This window comes from Pygoscelis adeliae, unplaced genomic scaffold (genome assembly GCF_000699105.1).
Source record: "Pygoscelis adeliae isolate BGI_AS28 unplaced genomic scaffold, ASM69910v1 Scaffold113, whole genome shotgun sequence".
NCBI classification, from domain to species: Eukaryota; Metazoa; Chordata; class Aves; order Sphenisciformes; family Spheniscidae; genus Pygoscelis; species Pygoscelis adeliae.
In genome coordinates, this window is record NW_008825108.1 from 7,110,832 (window position 1) to 7,131,470 (window position 20,639).

The 20,639-nt window shown below is 36.4% G+C and overlaps 1 protein-coding gene across 1 annotated transcript; it reads right to left on the reverse strand.

Moving 5' to 3' along the window:
- Nucleotides 1–207: 207 nt before the first annotated feature.
- On the reverse strand, nucleotides 208–20,140 carry CPSF6 (cleavage and polyadenylation specific factor 6, 68kDa). Its single transcript, XM_009327673.1, has 10 exons — nucleotides 20,123–20,140; nucleotides 17,800–18,009; nucleotides 15,785–15,888; nucleotides 14,889–15,034; nucleotides 14,007–14,180; nucleotides 12,387–12,891; nucleotides 9,966–10,081; nucleotides 9,484–9,637; nucleotides 8,268–8,462; nucleotides 208–626 (listed from the first exon to the last, which is right to left on the reverse strand). Exons 1-9 carry the CDS (start codon nucleotides 20,138–20,140, stop codon nucleotides 8,273–8,275), a joined length of 1,617 nt encoding a protein of 538 aa, XP_009325948.1. The 3' UTR covers nucleotides 208–626; nucleotides 8,268–8,272.
- Between the last annotated feature and the right edge of the window lie 499 nt (nucleotides 20,141–20,639).

Genomic DNA, 20,639 nt, shown 5'->3' on the forward strand with positions numbered 1-20,639 from the left:
TTCATATCAAAATTGAATGTGTGAGAGCAACATTAGTATGTTTAACTCACTGAATGCAAGATTAGGTTGAGGCATATGCAAGAACTATTGCGATGTTTTTAAAGACAGCATCAATGTTTTCATTGTAACATTATCTTTAGATATTGCTGAACACAAGACTTTCCCTGAGGTGTAAACATCAAATAACTTGAACAGCTTTACACATCAGCCCCATTAAACAGTTTATTACAACACTACATCTACTGTAATCAAAGAGGTGCTGTGTACAGACATTATCATATGAACAGTTTAACATGAACAAACTACTATAAAAACAAGCATTTACTTGACTTTTTCCAATTGCTTGCACATTATAATTGCCAAATGTATATAACCAGTAATAAAGTTGCAAAAGCTATAAGGTTTAAATCACACAGGTTTCCCTCAAATAAAACAGTTAAGCAACATAAAAAAGTAAAAGAGCTACTGGTTACCATGTATGCAGATTTGCTTTATTCAGATCTATTCCTGTTCATTTTATCCATGAATCCTTACAGGCTCAGTTCAATCACATGAAGCAAACTGCTGGACAAGCATCGTTCCTTGAAGACTGTATCTTGTCTTGCACGCTGTTCCTCTTCCTTCAGCTGTAATGTGTCAAAATTTGTGATGTAGATTTTGCTAATCCCCATAATACACAGAAAATTGTTGGCTTATCTATACATACACAAGTCGTGCATCTACTTCACCATAATAGAAACTAACACAAAATACCCAGAAGCAGTAGCTACTCGTTTGTGCACGGAATTGTTTTCTAGTACAATAGTTAAAAATAAAATTAATCTTGTTGTACAACGAAGTTGAAAGACCATAAATTTCACAGTTGAAGTACTGAATGATAAAGAAAGAAATAGCTACTGTTCCTGTGACTGAAGGAAACATTTGTATAGAACATTTCCTAAAGTATGCGTTCTGCAAGAGTAAACCAACAAGCACGTAAGGTAATTTTGCCACAACTAGACTTTTACATTTTTACCTGCCCACTTACAGACGTTTTAAGCTGGTTTGACATTTAAGTAATGCACTGGTTGTATAATGAAGTGGATGGCTCACAGCTCAGTAACATTTGAAAGTGCACAGAATCTGATACCAGTACTTCAAAATTTTGACTAGTGGCAAGCAGGATGGGCTTCACACATCTAAAAACACACGCTTGCAGTTTAACCACAAGAACCCACTTTTCAAATAATACAATACAGATTTGCAGGTGTCCTCACCTACTTGCCCTAGAAAAAACCTCAAGCCCTACTTCCTACTCTCATCTATTTTGGCAAATTAAGGAACCACACCATTCAGAGTTAATTACTGTAAGAGTTCACAAAATACTTGGGATGGTATAATTCCATACACTGGATTTCAGTTGAATTCCATTACAAAACAATTAGCTATCTTCATTTCATTAATAATTCACAATTTCAACATTCAATAATTTCAAAATAGTTTAAATCAAATTGTTCAAAAAACCAACACATTAAATTGTTCACTTGAAAAACAAGACATTTAGAGGAGCAATTTCATGAACGTGCACCAGTACACAGCTGTCAAATATTCTTCTACCAGTTTAATAATTTCAAAGCAGTTGGGAAGACAAAGCACTCAATTTTTGCATGAACAATTGACACATTTCTTCTTCCTTTCCTCAAAGTGATTGTTAACAACAACTTTAAAAAAAACCCCGTATAACCAAGAGGGCTCTGTACAGTACAGTATGCACATAAACTAATCCAAATCCAAAGCAGTGACTGGAATTTCTTTTCTTATTCGCAGATTTTGTTCTCAAGTCATGAATGTATCAACCAGTAACCACTTTTTGGGAAGTTCCTTCCCCAGAGACCAAAATTTCGAGAGGTGTTATGTACTTTTAAAATTAATTAGTAGCAAAGTGACACAGTGCTGCCGCCACAAGACGTGTTCAGAGTTGCAAGCTAAGTTAGCACAAACAGGGAAGAATCTCAGTTTTTTAGCAGAGAAAGTAAGTATATGACAGCTGTGAAACTGCACGTCAGAATTTGCTGCTCTCATCATACAATTGCTGCGGCAAGAATTATGGATCTTTATCACTTCTATGGCGACAGTTAACAGATCCAAAGCACCATATATATGATTTATACTACTAGCATAAGAAAGCTTCAGTTCCTGGGAATAATTTACTAGATTTGTAAGGGTACTTGTGGAACTACAGGAACTTTAAAGAATGCAGGATAAACTGGATTTAAGGTTACTGCTTTTCACTATAAGGGTCTTAAGATGGTCAGCACCACACTGAACCTTCATCTTGAAAAACACAACCAACTAAAATCCAAAGTGGTGTACATTTTGGTTTCAAGTATTCTGCCACTATACCTTGGCAAAACCGGAAACCTTTGTGGTTCCAAAAGGAAGAAATAAATCTGTATGGATTATACCTTCATGCTCAGCCCTTTTCAGTATTCTACAAGCAAGTAGAATATTGAATTAAGAAACAACTTTAAAAAAAAAAAGAAAGATTAAATCTCTAGTCAGTACTTCTTGGCAATGCTGTTTTCAATCTGCCTCAAGCTCATATAAGCTATCGGTCCCGAGCATGTGTTAGGTTTGTACAATTTAACACCATACAGGAATCAGTTCCTCAGTATTTCTACTAATAAAACCCAAATTCAGGCTTATCTGTTAAATAGTTATTTTGTGGTTTAAAAGTTAGGGGTTTATGCCAGAACATTTCACAAATGAAATCCCAGAAATTAAGTGATCAAACATTTTTGTATTTACGCAAGATGCAACTTGAGCATTGCTTTTCACAAAGACAGACTCTTACAACAAAAACCAATAGATTTCTTAAATATATAAAAAGCATCTTGCAGTAGCAACTCTAATTTTTTCCTTTAATTCCAATTATCCAAATAAACATATAAAAGCTTTAAACAGCTATTAGAAGTGTGAAAATTCTACAGTAGTTTAAAGCTGTATGTGCATATACCCATCAAGTTTATAGTAGTGTAGTAATTTCTGATATTTTCAGAGATTGAATTTCAATCTCCCAGCATGGTCACATTTCAGTAAAATGCATGATACACATTTGTCATTATATCCTAATAGCTCCTAAGAATTACTTCATGTAATTCGCCTTTATTTTATTCATTTATGTATTTATATACATAAAGAAAAAAAAATACACAAAGCAAAAATCCCACAGAAAGTATCAGCTCGAAAGCCAAAATTTGTTTTAACTTAACCTACATTCCAGAACATCACAAACCTCCAAATACTGTGATGCTTTAGCTATAACACAGTGAGAAAGAAGGAATTTCAAGCTTGACTCTGTATTTGTCTTTCTGTGTGTAAGCTGATATACATATGTGATTCTGTTCATCATACATGTACAAACAGACTATTTTACCACCACTCGCACCTTCTTCCATTTGTTGCATATTCCCCCCCCCCCATTATTAGTGTACTTACCTGGTATCTTTGTTCAATCTCAGTGTTTAATTTAAGATCAACACCAGAACAATTTTCTGATTTTATAAATAATTTTACATGGGAAGAAGAACGCTCCCAAACTAGTTTCATTCATCATATGTCTTTCTCCTACTGTCCCAGCCTGCCTATTCACCAAAAATAACGGATGAACAGAGAGGTGTGTTCAGAAAACTCAATCTTTAGTTTACAAATTAAGGAGGTGTGAATAATTGGCAAGTATCTTTCACATTAATATATGAGGAAGACACAAAAAGGTAGATCAGGCTGCCACAGGAAAACATAAAAATGAAGGTCTCTCTCTCAATTATCTTTTTTTTGTAAAAAGAAATCTTAGTTCTCAAACCACAATGAGCAAAAGAAAAAAAAAAAAACCAACAAACCCCAAACGGAATTTGTTCATTCTTTGGAGAACACTGCATCAAACCAACATTTTGACTTCAAGTAACTTCTTTATGTTTCAAATGCTATAAAGCCTTAAAGTTTCTTGGGGAACTTTCACACAGCTCAAATTTGTCAAAACTAGTGATTTCACAAACAAAAAAAAGCACAGGATGTGGGGAACACAAAAATATAAGCGTGTCTACAGACACCTCAGAAGGCAACAAAATTACAGCAACATGTTCATGGAAAAAATTTGTTATGCATTTATGCATTTGAAAATAAACAATAGCATAAGATTTTTAGTTTGTTTTTCGAAACATGTTATCACCTTCAAGAAAATGAGAGAAATCACTGAACATTAAGAAACAAACTATATGTTTCTGTAAAGCACCAGAGCAGCCATAAAATAGGCTTTAAGAAGCGCAGAGAACAGTGGCACTGCTTGCATCTTTCACTCTATGGTGGATTTCAAATACTGAATCAGCTGCACAAAGCATGATTTCTCTGATGAATGCCAGATGCAATAGAATAGTGCCAGCCCCACATATGTGCTTCCTCAAAAATACACATTTTAAAAAAGAGAGATTAGGTAAATAATGTTCATAATAGCTTAATATTAAGAAGATCTGAAATAATCCTAGACAGGCACATATACCCAGGTCTTGAACAATGCTACCACGATTCACTTAAAATTCCATTATTAACTAGAAGCTTATTATTAAAATAACATACAAAAAAATAGGCATTTTCCTATTAATTTACAAGGTTTCTTAAAAGGCTAATTTCATACTTCACTTGATGTTTAAGTGGTTGCTAACACACTTACAGGACAGTTCCTACTTATACAAGCAAAAATAGAATGAATTTTACTTAAACTATCAGTAACATTTCCCCCCTACTGACACCAAAAAAATCCCAACCATGTTAGTTCTTAGATCACTCCAAAGCTGAAAGTATTTCAGAGAGCTGAGATAAGTTTTTGAAGAAGCATATGAGCCTCAGAAGTACATTAGACTTTAAATTATTTTGCTTACAGTGGTTTGAGAGCAGAAAAATCAGAGAAAAAACATGAAATATGGAGTACAAAGTCTACATACATATCAACTGTTACAATGTTAGTGTTTTTGTCTTTGCAATTCAGTCCAAATCCAGTTTAAATAGGAAATAAGCAATCAACCCAGTAACAAAAACATAAAATGAAAAACTTAACATTCAGCAGTTATAGAAATTCAGACAGATTAAGATTGGGACAATGTATCAGCTAGAAATACATCATTGAGTATCAGTTAAACTAGAAAAAAAAATAATTCTGTCTAAAAAAAAAGTCAGGACTCATGCTGATGAAGTTACATTACTATTCTGTTTGTACACATTAATTTTGACATTAATCCTTCTAAGTATCATTCTGTTGGACTCAGTTTTCTTGACTAATACAGGTTAGATTTGTCTTAAATCTATGTTCTCTTTTATATCTATAGGCTTTCTACAAGCAAAGGTAAGATGTTTCAAGGGAACATTCAGTTCATAGTAACTCTGTAGAGTGGATTATCAATGTACATGAAGCCTTACTCAAGTGAAGGTACAAAATCTTGCAAGAATTTCATTTTAAATCATGAAGTGTACAAACAGAAGAAGTGTAAATACCTGCTATGGTACATCTAAACTTTTAATAGAGTGTTGTTATTATTATAAACACATTTGGTAAATTATTCCAATTTAACCCATCTCTATAAATGTAGTACAGTACAAACTGAATTTCACTGTATACAAAAATGTTCACAATGGACCTTTAAAATCCTTCTAAACTAGATGTGTAACACTTAAAAAAATGCTAGTACAGTATCACAGTTATGACTATAGGTACACAATAAAGAGAAGTATAAGTGCCATTCATAGGTTGCAGGCACAGAGGCAACTTCATGTTATCTGGCAAAACACAGTAATATGGGGAGTAACTCTTTTCAGCACTGCTGATATTTATTAAATGACTGAGACTGTTAAATCCGTTTATGAATATTAATCAATGTAAAGAATGAAACAAAAAAAATGTATGGCAACATACATCTTAGTGAAAATGAAACATACAAACCAGTAGATAACTGTATTTTTTATATGTGTGTGTATATATATAAAAAACCAAAACTACAATAAAGCCCTTCTTCATTAAGACAGCAACAAGACAAAATGTTTACAACTTAACTTTAAAAAAATACCAAATGCTTTCATTTACATGCAGAATGCTAAATTTGCCCTTTAAATCAAGTATTTAGGACCTATTTTCTTCTTTGCACAAGGGAATCTTACCTACACAACCCCTCTGAAAAAAAAGAGAAGTCCGAGCACACAACAAAGTTGAAAGAAGTTGCATATATAAATCCCACCTGAACTGAGACTGAAACCACAGTCTCATTTTAAAATTGTGCTTTGGAAATTATAAAATGCAACCTAATGCTATTTGATGCGTTTTCTTGGGGTGACAGGGTAGGGAACCTGTACTTGGCACAGAAACTCCTTATCTACATGCACAACAAAAATCAAAGCTAGATTAATAAAGTATGCCAAGGGTAAAAAAAATTATCTTAAATTCCAGGTTATTAACCATTTTTAGTATGGCTTGCTCATCTCCACCAGAAGGAAAACACTCTGGAAAAGCACCCATCACTTGGCTCAATGGTTACCTCCTATTAATAACAACTATTTGCAAATATCACAAATACTCATTTATCATAAAAGGCAAAAATCCAGTTCAACAAAAGAAACTACATTTACTTTTGTTAAATCTGTACTTTTATGTTCTGATATTTCACAATTAAGAACCACAGTTGCTACTTTTATGCAATTGCAGAAATATTTCTAGCAATCCATTTTTTATGACAAAAAGTGGCATTAACAGATATAGACTGCCAACTTTATTTCAGCTGCCACGTTTCACCTTCCTACTTAAGCCTTTGACTTCCCTTCTCTAGGTCGATTACTGCTTTGTGTGTCCCTGTTAGTATATGAACCAAAGACAACATCCCACTGAATACTCAATAGATTAGAGCATTTAGTATCAGAATTTGTTCTCTCCAAAAGGAGTCAGTGACACAAAAGCCTGACTGAAAAACTGACATTTAACTAATACAAAATTATATTTTCACTTAGGAGTATACTACATTTCATATCATTTCTAAAAAGTTTTCGCTCTATTTAACTTCTGTAAATCAGCTTCCATGAATAAATACCACATGCAAATCTGAAAACTAAATCTGAGGGTAAATGTAAGAAATGGAAGTTCGGCAGACAGGTGAGTCTGCAAGCTTCGATTTTAATGTAGATGTAGCGTGAAATTCTTCTAAAAGGGGAAAAAGACGACTGCAGAGAAACTAACGGGTAGGGTTTTTCCCAATTGTCAAATATAAGGAATCACGAGTAGCTTGAATTCCCAATCCTCAAAATGGCACATTATATAATGTGATGAACATTTCTATGTATTTTAAAGCTCTCAGCAGTTTGCTGAAAAAAGTATTTTTTACCATGCTACTCTGTAGCTATCTAGACATTTCATGCATGCAAGACTGCAGATATATGAAATAAAAGAACAAATTAGTTTGTGAACAACCAGAAAAGAAACAATCCTTGCGTCATACATTTGTTTACCAGTCTTCAGAAAATTACTTTACTATCAGAGGGGGGAGGGAATGAAAAATCAGGGTGGTGGGGAACAACTGATCATAAATCTTATTGAAGATAACACCTGAATTTAGCTAGAAGGCAGAAGATATTGACAGGTCACATTTCATAAAATAAAGAGCAAAGTCAGGCTATATTTCCTGAATTTGAGTAAAACTCACTGGCAAAAAAACCAAACCAAAACCTAAAACAACGCCGTACTTGTGCAAGGACAGCAACTCTATGTACATGTGTTCCCTAAATTAAAATAATCCACACATGACATATGAAGGGCTCAATGCTGCCGTCCTTACACAAGTAGATTTTAAAATACAAAATTAGTATTTTAAAATACAAATAAGAAATACAACCATAAATTTAATATAATCTTCTAAGATAACAAAGAGAGCAGACTTATCAGTCTGGCTTACTGCTTTTTTAAGAATTGGTTTAATTGCATTTCATAAAAACTGCAAACATTACTACTACCTAAAATCAAAAAGGCAGCATGCAAACTGCAGAAGATAATCACACAAATACTCCCTCCCTCCCAAGACCAGTTACCTGTCGTCACTTACCTGTGTTCATGTCAGATGCTGCAAGAGGAAAGTGATTCAGTACATACTGCAGGACCATTGAAATGCAGCTATTAATAGCGTAAATAATCCCAAACCTAGAGTAGTTGCTTTTAGTAAGTCAGTAACAGTAAAATTCAAGAACATGAAACAAATGCTCACCTTCTTTAACGATGACGATATTCTCTCTCTCTGTCTCGTTCTCTGTCACGATCTCTGTCGCGATCACGATGCCTCTCTCTCTCACGGCTTCTTTCCCGGTAATAGTCATCGTGACGATCTCTACTACGTGATTTGTGGCGCCTACTTTTTTCTCGTGACCTACTATGGTCCCTCTCTCTGGATCGCTCACGTCTTCTAAAAGAAATTACTTCATTAAATTTTTCTTCAAAATAAAGCCATCCGCATGCCAATTTTGTATTCTGAGTATGAATTTCCTCAAAAAAGGATATGAGAGAAATATCTGTTCACTGTGATGCAGGTATGTTTTTGTATATAATATGAAAGATCGCTGGTATAAAAGGTGGTGGCTAAGAACTCAGTTACAGACAGTAAGGTGCATCCACTTTCTAATCTATCAAGGAAAAGTCAGAAAGTACATACTGAGAATGGAGGATGAGATGGCTGAAATCAGGTGGGGGAATGCACCGTAGCTCAAATGATCACTACAACATGGCTGCTAATCTGTGTACTGAAAGTATGTGCCAAAACCAGCTGTCTTTGTGCTTTTAATATTCAAGGCCAACTACACTACTGCTACAGTATACAAATGAACTAGAGGCTCAGTATTTGTCCTAACTCGGAAAGGGCCGTTATTTAAGTTTTGAAAGAAATACCGATCTCTTATTTGTACTAGGTAGAAGAGTCCATGAATTTCAAATCTACCTACTCCCGATTTTTAGACTGTATGACAAAGAACAACGGGCAAAATCATTCTGCCCAACTTTTTTTTTCCCCCAACTTGAGTGTATTTCTACTGTGACAAGGGTGGAGAAAGTTACTTTTAAGCAAAATGAAAATTGGCAAATATCCTCAACCTTAATTTTCAATAGCAAATTCTAATAAAAATTATGCACTGGGCATCTTAATTGATTAAGGACAATTCTATTTTGAAGTCTACATATTGCAAGAGTACCACGTAGGAAAGGATACTAAATAAAACTAAGTTAAACTTAAGCTAGTCAGATCAATTTTGAAAAGAGGGTTAATTAAAAGGCAGCTAAATTCGGGAAACCCCTATTTGGTTCTTTCACACATTTCTTGTGCAACTCAGCAAATCACTAAGCTTCTTACATGACTTAGTTTCTTCTTGGTGAACTAGTCCCGCGCTACACCTTCCCTTTTATAAGTAAGGGCAGATGGAAGAGGAAAGTTTTACCTGGATCCAGAACCATAAGACTTGGACTCAATTCCATGAAGGCAGTCCTGAAGAGAGCTAATAAGTACTTTACAGCGATCATCCGCAGATACTTTGGACTGTTTAATTAAGGAAATTGCAGTTACCAAGGTCTCTATAGCACTTCCATAGTCCCCTGAAAAGGATACAAGATCACAATCAGAAAATTTTGCAAATTAAAACAAAGATTATCTGTAATAATATTACCATTTGGAGTATCTTCTCTTCAACCCCCGTCCAGCCATTACTGTAGACCCAAATATTAAAATACTGTCCAGATCAGTACTCGGAAGGCATTCTCAGAAACTAGTTGGAGCACAGTACAAAATCAGTCACAGGTTGTACCTAAATTCAGCCTCCTATTGGGAAAATGTGGCTTCAGGGCTGCAAGTTTCCTAATAGGAAAACTATAAACTCTTTTCAGTTGGATAGAATAGCAAATACACTAATCGAGTTTTACTAACCAGCACTGGCATCTGATACAGCTCTCGAAATGGCACTGCTTGAGATCGCCCTATTTCTATTCATGATTTCTTCAAATTCTGCTTCACTTAGAGGTGTCCTTGCAGCATCCATTTCTCTGCAAGCAATAAAATTAGTATTTAAAAGGTTAAGAAAAACTTAAGAAGATATCATTGCAATTTTAACAATCCAAGTTTGCAACTTTAAGCAAAGTGACAAACAGAAAAGAAAGCAGGATCTGGGTTTGGTTTTGGTTTTTGTTAAGGACCATGTTACAGTATAAAATCCTGAAAGCTAAAAAAAAAAAAAAAAAAAGAAAAGGTAAAAAACAATTAAGACATTGCTGTATAAATAGACTTGTTCATCCCATCTATTTTGAAGATTCAGCAGCACTTAATATTGTGCTTTACAAATATTTATAATTTTCATTAAATCCTTGAAGGTATGTAAGTAGATATTATCCCAATTGAATGGACGTGGAAATACATGTACATAGGCAATGCGACTTTGAGCAAAATTAGAGATCATTTTTATAACAGTACTGGAATTAGAACTATATGATCCTGTTTCCCAGATCTTAACTAAGACCAGAATGCTATAACTTATGAAAAGCAAATATAGTCTATCATCTTTGAAACACTCAATTTTCTGAATGATACTTCAACATTTTACAGCTAATTTTGGTTTTTTATTTCTGGTCAAGTTCAACGTGCTCCAATTTGATCTCCAAACCAGTCACAGTAAGGAGGAAGCAATAAAGCAGAATCCTCGTACTTATTACACTTTTTAACTTTAATTATTAGCTACCTATATAGGGTTTCCAAAGTAACAGAAGTTAACCTATACAAAAATTTGCCCCAAAGTTTTGCAGTGTCCTATTAGCCAGTCTCTATATCACATAGAGAATTTGGAGAAATGTGTTAGAGACAAATGTTGAGACTGTTAAACTGGCCCACTGCTTGATATTTCTAGAACAGTGTTAGTTCTTCTGGTAGAAAGAAAATGCAGAATAATAAGCAATGCTATCCTCTTAATTGCAAGAAGTGGAACAAGATCCTATAGCCAGTTTAGCATAAGAGGAAATGTCTAAAAATTCATACCTCCCTGAGTTTTGAGTATTATTTTTCGTGTGCCTCCCATAGAATGGAATATGTAATTTTTCTCTTATGGACATGTTATTTCCAGTGAAACGCCTATGATATATAATTAATGACAATTTAAATAGTTATGGATGATAGTTTTAACATTGTTAATGAAAATACTGGACAGTAAGTTATACTGTCCTATTCCCACTCCTTCCCTCCCCAGACATTCTATAAACTGCAGGCAACCTTGATTTTGTCCATCAAATAAACAACCAACACCTTATCATTTTATTATATTTCAGGCAATTAAGCCAAATGCTTGAATTTCTATAGTTTCTGTATGAACATAGTATGTACAGATGCCTGGGGTTTTTTAAGCTTTGTGATAAAAGAAGAATCAAAGCAAAGTGTCTGCAGAAAACATTTTGAGCAAGACAAGTGTCTCTCATGCTAGCAGTAAAATCACAACTGAAAAATCCAAATGTAACTATGTAAAAAGTGTCTTTCTTACAATTTCTCCCAAAATTTTCTGTGACAAATACAAATATGGTGAAAATCAAGCAACAGCAGCAACACAGAGATGCTTGAAAGCACAGATGAAAAAGATGTTTCAAACAAGATGTGAAAAACTTGACAAGTCAAGTCAGAGACTCAAGAACTCTGTCCCAGATAGGATTAACCATAGGAAAAGCCACTGCTACAAACACAGCAAGACTGCACCAAATGAGCAGAAGCATCTTGACAGGAAAGGAAGGTAAAAGTCTTGCAGTAAATTCATGCCTGGCTTTTGTGACAAAGACTAACTTTGAATTGAATCCTGAAGCAAAAAAGGGACAAGCAGAGCTGCTGAAAGATGAAAGTGGTATGAGCTTGGTATGGCACTGTACTCAACGTATGCACATATTCAAAAAGGAGAACTCCAGAGCATTCTGAAAAGACAACTTGCAAAGCACAATGATAAAGGTACAAGTCCGAATTTCAAGTTAAGACAGAAGCACAACCAGAAGCTGCTGCATAGGAAGTGATATATAAGTTTACGTGTAGAACACATGGAATGATGACACTGCCAAATACAAACAGTGAAGACAAACAGTTCAGAGCTGAAAAGGGAAAGTGAGACTACTGGTGTTGCAATTCAGGTTTTTCTTACTGCTACAAACATGTTTCTCCGAGATATTTCACCGAGAGAAGTGAAAAGGGGCAAATTAGAAGACTGTTGGGATCCCTTTCAGCCCTATTTTTCATTATTTCTAACATTTGCATTAAAATGGAAAATCAAACGCTTCCTACAAGGGAAGTAAACTCTACTACCAAGCACATTACACCAAAAGCACTCACCTTCCAGGTGGCCCATAGTCACCTCTGTCATATGGTGGAGGTCGGCCATACGGATCTGTCGGAGGTGGGCCACGGCTGTCTGATGTAGGTATGCCACTATTGGCAGGTGGGGGGAAGAAAGCTGGATTCACATGTGGTGCAGGTGGTGGAGCACCTGGAGGTGGCCCAGGGAGATGTGGAGGAGGAGCAAGAGTCAGGGGTGGCCCAAGAGGGCCAGGCGGACGAGGGGGAAATGGACCCGGAGGTGGAGGTGGACCCTGCTGAGGTGGTGGCGGACCTGGTGGTGGTCCATAGCCTGGAACTGGTGGTGGAGGGCCTGGAGGAAGTGGCCCAAGTGGAGGCTGACCAAAAGGCTGTCCTGGAAACAGAACTGGTGGTGGTGGACGGTCACCACGATTAGGAGGTCCAGCTAATGGAGGTGGGAGGACCTGACCAGGAGGTGGAGGGCCTGGTGGGCCTGGCGGGCCAGGAGGACCTAAAGGTGGACGTGGGGGAGTTTGTCCAGCTAAAATAAAAAAAATAAAATAAAATTTAAAAAAAAAAGTTAATAAATATAAAGAAATAAAAGGCTTAGTGAAATAATTAAAATTCTTGTCTTTTTTTTTCTTCTTAAAAACAACAAAAACCCAAAAACAACCCTCACTGAACAATTTGCAACTTCCACAAGACATGCATGGTCCCACTTTGGGTCCAGTAGCTTAGAAAATTTTTAACAGTTGCTCGACTATCATTATCTAAAGAGAACAACATTAACTTGAGAACTGACAGCTCACCCCCCCCCAATCACTTAATCATCTACTATTGTTACCAAAATCCCTAAAAGCTTACAAAAACTTGCAAACATTGCATCCTACTTACACCTGCAGCTAGTCTTTCGTATGGGGCATAAGATACTATATATTAAAAATATAGGAAAAGCTATATTGGAGAAGGCAAATGCAGTATCCAAACCTACTTTCAGGTCCTCATTAGAGGTTTTTCAATTTGACCACATCCCTTTGACTGTTAGTAGACAATCTACTACTGAATGACATTTATTAAAAATACTTAAGCAGAAATAAGAACTTCACTGCAATGCAAGCCTGATTGTTCAACAGAGGTTTCTCCCGTACCAGATACCTGACTAAACATGAACACTTTCCCCTCAAATCTGTGGTATTCTAAGTGCCAACTAACTGACCTGTCAGTGGGCATGAATCAAAGCTGAATTTCTGATGATGGGCAAACTTGTAATGCAGTAAGGAAAAGTTACCTTACACCCTGCAACACAGGCATTCTCACCCCATATAGCAAATCAGAAAATCTGAATTACACTGCACTAAAGACAAGTCTACTTGCTAACACAATCTGTCTTAATTTCTTCATACTTTAAAAATATGTACATTGACACATTATAAAGAATGTCTCTAAAAAATGTTATTATATTGCTATCAAATTTAGGAAGTACAACTCCCTGTTTGAATATCAAAGAAATATTGTCGGATCCTACAATCCAGCTGTGAACACTGATTATAGCACATGACTGAATTGCCTTGATCTTTATAATTTCCCAAATAAGTATGCCGCATTAATACAAGAAAACACAAATGAAACTGAAACTCCACATATGAATTATTTTACCTGGGAAAGGTGGTGGTGGCCCGCCTGGCCCCGCCGGTCCAGGGAATCTGTCTCCACCTGGAATGGCACCTGGAAAACGGCCTCGCCCTCTATTACTAGGTGGAAATGCTGCTCGTGAGCTTCCTCCTGGGGGACCAGCTTTACCTTCCCCAGACATCTGGCCAGACTGTGTGGCTGCAATGGAAAAGCAAAAGTGTAATTACACAAATCAAAATAGGTTAAAGCTTTTCAACACTTGATTTAAAGTTTCATGCAGCGCTAAAGCACGACCTTATGAGCACCGACTTGTTCCTCGGTACCCAAACCATTTGAGGAGGAAAAAGTGCTTTGCTAAAATACGGCAGTGTTCCAGTATGCCCCATACTAACAGAATAGCATCTGGGGAAACTGTCAGTCCTTCCTTTAATGCAGCCCAAGGCCACACACTATTAGGACTGGGAACCACAAGACAAGGTGCTGGAGGAAAGCACAACACAGAATCTCTCTTCCCCATTTTGTCATAAGCGCAGCCTGTCTAGATATCAGAATTTAGTCCAGTTTGTCTACAAATGTTAAATTTCTAAATGCTCTTGTGCTTTTTTCCAAAATTACATCCACAAGAAATTGAGAAAGCTTCTCCAGCTGTAAGACAAGATTTTCACAAAGCTGCAACCTTCTTCCAGTGAGTGCTGCCGAAACAGCAGCTCTTCAGTGTATTCAGTGATTTTTTTTTATTTAAGAGAATCATCTTTAAACAAAGATGCAACTTCATCCACCTGGACTGTAAGTATTTTATAGCTATTTTAAACTGTGTAGAAGTTATCAGATGCTGAGAGAAAAACTGCCATGCCACTTTTGGAATAAACTTCTGTTTTTCCAAGACAGCACATAAGAAAGGCTTACTTTTCCTTGACTGCATTTCAAACTGACTCAGAAATTGTTTATTGCATGGAGTTACAACAGGATTCTGCCCATGCAATTCTCTTTTAGGCAACAAATCCATCAACTTTTTGGAGGATGCTTCCGATCCCACACCCACAAGGGCAAACCTGAAAGGAAGAAGAAAAAGTTACACCACAGTTTTTCCATTTCCTGGATATCCTGATGCCTCATGAAAAAGGTTACACAGTAAGCAAAAGAATACTTGAAAAATAGATACAGAGACTGTTTCACAGGTCTTAGTCCAGTTTTCAGAACAGATAAAATAACTCATTCCAGGACACAGAAGAACCAAGAGTGCAAGTACAAAATGCATCAAAATATACCACAACAAAGGCAGCTTTCTGGTAGAGTATCAATACACTATCTATGAATTCATATGACCACGTTATTATTAAGCATTCACTGTGTTGTCATTACTACTAAGGAGAGAGAAAGGCACATTCACGGAAGGAAGATTAGGTTGCCAGTGAAAAATGGTCTCAAGCACTCACTTTCAACAGTTAATGGAAAATAAAGATGTAAAGAAAGATTTAATAATGGAGGTTGGGAAACAGTATTTACACTATGAGGAACAACAAGGATCATCACCACACTAACTGAAATCTAGGAATAGTCTTAATGAAGATGGCCAACAAGTTTTAACTCACAAAATAATGAGACACACAATACCGTCAAAAAATTTATGCCTGAAATTCAGGTCATTAGTATGAAATGATACATCCAATCATCGCTGGATATCAATAAACAAAGATTATCAGTTCACATACTGACAGTTATGAAAATTGAGAACTCTTTCTCCATTTCCACCCTCCCAAACTTCAGTCCATTTACAGAAAAAACAAATGACAAGTTCTTACCCTTTAGACTGGCCATTAGCACGATTTTCAAAAAATTTTATCTCCAAAATATCATTTACCCCCAGTGAATGAACTGCTTCAGTTAAGTCTTCATCTGTTGTCCACTGAAAAATATTTTTAATATTCAACTATGAAAGCTTATCCAAAACACCAGGAAAAGGGCAACTAAGTTTTCCATGGGTTTTTTTGTGCGTGTGTGAAATTGGTCAAGAGGAATACTTTATTCAGGCTATCAATATTTTCTGACTTTTGGAGAGCAGTCATTTATACTTTATAATTCTCAGAAAATTAATTTTAAGAATATACACACTTCCCTATATACTACGTTGCATCAACCCCCCTCCACACAGTATACCAGTTACAGAATGCCAAAAAATTTTGTATTTGAGTAACTTTTGTCTCCTGAGACTACAAGGCTTAAACTGGACTATTTCAATAACTGTTACTTTTTCCACAACCAATCCATTTTTTCCTCCCACTGATTCTATTATTTCCACACAAAAGTCAATTTTAAACACTGTATTAACCAGGCACTCTGAGAGCTTTGACTAGTGAGAGTTTAGTGAACTACATATTATTTGCACAAAAACAAGCAGGATTTACAGAAAAAATATGGGAAACTAGTACAGAAACTATGGCTAGAAACATCTGCTTCCACTTAACCAAACCTACTTGCTGCAACTTCCTATTAATTACTATGTAATGTTTAACAATTTCACTCATATCCAAAGATACACCAATACTTATGGTTTTCTTCCTACTTCTGTAACTCCATCACTTCTTTAAATTTCATATGGGAAGTGCAAAGCAGGCTTTCAAGATTCTGAACTACTTATCTGATCTCCTTCAAATCAAGACTTCTTTTAAAAATTCAAGAAATTACTTTGCTGAGAGCTAAACGCAAAGAAAACAAACACAATAGCAATACTAAAGTAGATAAATGCATTTTTTGTGGATAATTTTATTTGTGAAGCCAAATAATGAGTAATAGGTACAAATCGCTGAACATTGGCCTACCTGCTTTAGAAATTGTGACATTTGACTTGGAGTTCAGCTAATTCATATGCATTTTATGGATTCCATTCATATATTTTAGAATGGTACAACCGTTAAGTCAATGGCTCCTTTACTTACCTATTAGCTCCCAAAATTAGGATACTGTAATAATTAATGAGAAAACACCTAAGCACCCATAAAGCATTCTTTTTCAAGTTTAGCACTAGTAAGAAATTAATCAGAAGGGAAAAAGCCTTGAATGAGAATTTTGCATGTGTGGACCTGGAAGAACTGGATTTCAGGCAAACGGATAAAATCTCCAGTTAATTCAGCTACTGACCAGCTCTTGCACTTTGCTTAACTGCAATTGATTTTAAAATGCTTTAATGCTAACAAAAGTAACTGTCTTAAGGGCAATTGCAGTTCAGTGAGTTATCCCAAACCTGTTACTCCTAGGACTGCAGAAATAAGCCTCAAGGCAAATACCTGAAAACAGTTTTGTTGTAAGAGTCACTGCCCTGCAAAAAAGGAAGTGGAAAAGGGCCCTGGAAAAATGTGAAAAGTAATTTCAAGAAAGTCCCAGAGAAACTCCCAGCTCCTTTTTAAACTAAAAACTTCAGCAAGAGTTTACTAAAAAATGCATTTGTTCAGTAGCCTTTAAGTATCTGCAGGCATAAAGTATTTCAGAGTTTAAGCTTGTTCTCCTCTTTCATTCAGTTCTCTGAAAACCTTAAGAAGATAGTAGCACAAATATCCCTTCATAACGCTTAAAACATGAGAGGAAGCTTTAAAAAGTTTATATTTACTGAAGATTTCCTCAAGTTTTTAGACATCAAGACAGCTCCAGACAGGCTCACTAAATTTCAGGTAAAAGAAAAAAAAACCAACAAAACCCCACATGCTTTGCTGTACTCTTAATATTTCATATAAAACAATTTTTAAACCAAAAATATTTACAAAGAATTATGTTCATAATTTTAAAATTCCTGACTACACCTAAATAGTAGTAAGATACTTACCCAAGTAAGATTTCCAATGTACAAGGCAATTCTCTTTCCAGTATATGTATAGACAACATTTGGTGCAGCTCCTTTACCTACATCATCCCCAACAGATGGTGGGAGAGAATCCATGTAATCACGATCTTCTGGGGCATCTCCATTATTTGCAGATGGAGAAATTACATCATCATATAAATCAATCTGATCATGTCCACCATATTCAGCTTCCTAAAATACAAAAGACACCTTGATTATATTTAACATTAAACACTCTTAAAACTTACTTGAAAAAAATGCTGTGATAACTGCCACGTTCCACAGACATGGTAAGTCTGATCCAACACCTACACAACATCCCTGCTGAAAAGCTAATCCCCAGTTTCATCCACATTAAAGTATATAAAATTCTTATGACTTCTGTTATATTCTAAACTGATTGGGGGGGGGATCAAAAAAAAGTATTTTTGGCCACTGTTTTGCAATACCTTTGCCCTTGCAAACAGAAATCCAAAAACCCGCAAGCCCTACTCCCAGAATTATAGACATTAGCAAGCACGAGCAACGTGCAAAATGAGAGGCTAACATCCACTCTCAAGCAAATCTTTTTTCCATCAAAACATTTGGTAGAGTGAACAGACCCAGCTTCTAGAGAAGCCCTACTGTCAAACACAACATTCTACCTTTCAGATTTCTACTACATTTCTAACTTGATTTTTACCTCCTCATTCACAGAGGGGCCAGACAGGAAAAGAATTCTATTTTGTGTCATTAAATTTAATAAACCCAAGGGTTTGTGTTTATTAAACATTTATTTATTCATGGGCTACAGACGGACTATTCTACAGCATCACGGCTGCCTCTGGAACATTTTGGTTCAGACAAGCATCGGGGGATTTTGGACTGAATCACTCCCTTCTCCCTTAGTTGGGAGGGTTGGTACAGGTTACAGCACAACTCTGGCCAAGTGAACTAGATTCCTTTCAGAGGGAATGGAAATGAGAGTTTCTTTCCAGAAGCTCTGCTTCATGTGTGCTCAACAACTGCATCCTGCCTGCTAAATGGGAACAGACGGGTCAAGACCAATCAGTGGTCCTTCAGACAGCTTAGACTCATAAGTGTGGTAGGAATATTTGGTCCAAAAGGCCAGACTAAATTTAGTCTGAAGTAGACTATGCAAACAGTGTGTTAGGTAGACAGGGGGGCCTGAGCACCAACTGCCTCAATCTGCTGATGTGCTACTACCAAGCCATATTACATTATCTATTATAAAGAGAGCTGTACTGTCATCACCGAAGACAGACAATTAAGAGAAGGGCAAAACATGTTGACTGTAAGTGATAATAATCTCCTTCACAAAAACATGCAAAAACTCTTTTTAATACACAGTGTAACCTTAATCAGTGGGATCGCTTAATTCCAAACGTGAATGAAGCTGGGTGTTGTATATTTGCATCAAGGAACTATTTTTGAAACAAAGACTTCTTCTGATACTTGCCATTTTTGATCTTATATACCGTCACTCATCATAGTCAATGATGATCAATTCCACAATGGGATGCTGCTATCCTTTTTTACTATCCTAGCAATCACTTATGACCGAACAGCCCAACCTGCGTGCGAGAGAGGCACCATCTAAATGTCTACTGACAGGAAGGCAATAACTTCTCAGTGAACAACAGCGGTCTGACAAAGCTTAGGAGAGCCTAGCAGTGTTTAATGTTAACCTTCAGCTTTTATATTGACTTTCACAGGTTGCTTTGCCACATGCAAAATTTGGACTTCAAAAGCCTGCAGAAGGTTCCTGGGTTCTTCCACCCTGATTCAGAACAGAAATTGCCTCACCAGGTTTTGATATCGAGATATTTCAGCATCCACTATCTTGTGAATTTGTATCTAAAAACCCACACAAGCATAGACTAGATAGATATAGATAGAATACTAGAATAAATATAGATAGAATACACTAGATAGAATAGTACAAGGTACCAGATATGGCAACTAGAGAGAATCAAGTTGGATTCCACAGAAAACAGGCTGCAAAGCTAGCAATCTTGGTTGAAAACCCAATATATCCACAACCATCATCAGATGATCAGCTGTCTTGAAAATAAGAAAATATTATCAACTGCTACTCATACAGAGAGAGTATCACTAAAAAAAAAAAAAACAACCAAAACCAGCAAACAAAAACCACACACCACCACCACCCCCCCCAAACAACAAACAAAAAAACCAGGTAAGCTAAGTTTTGGCATTGTCATTTGATCCTCAGTAAACTGCACTGTCCCGATACACCCAAAACTTCAACAGAAGATTTCTCTCTTAATGATTATAAACTTACCTTAAGTAAGGGCTTCATATTTTCACCTAGTCTGTCCAGTTCTCTGTTTGATTCCTCCTGTCATCATTACTAATGAAAGTAGGTTCAAAGAACTGCCTGGGACAGGCCTAAACATGACATCTTACAGCAAGATTAAGGATGATGTCACAAGGCAATTAAGGAAATCCTCCGCTAAACGTGCAGTAATTCTAGTCATCTGTGTGTATGGACAATGACTTCAGGGAAGTAGAATTTAGTCTTGGTAGACAGATCCAAACGGGCAGCCACCGGTCTTACAGCAGATGTACGCTAACCTACCTCTCTGAGAAGGCTGAGGTCAGCATTGCCAAAATACCAGCGTAGGCAGCCGTCCAGAGCTCTGCTGCACTTCCCTAGTGGCAAGAAACTCCTCTGAAATAGGTCAAGTTTCTATCACATAGGCTTTCAGGTCACCATGAAAGGAGGGAGAGAATTATCAGGGCAGTGCAGTCCGCATGTAATTTGGGGGGGGGGGGCAAAGTGTCTGATAGCATCAGTG

Bases quoted from the DNA above. Each gene is read 5' to 3' on its own strand.
- CPSF6 (XM_009327673.1), bottom strand. The intron at 15,035-15,784 runs GTAAGAACTTGT...TCTTCCTTTCAG, and splicing joins GCTAATGGCCAGTCTAAAGG to GTTTGCCCTTGTGGGTGTGG. The intron at 12,892-14,006 runs GTAAAATAATTC...TTTTTATTTTAG, and splicing joins GCCACCACCACCTTTCCCAG to CTGGACAAACTCCCCCACGT.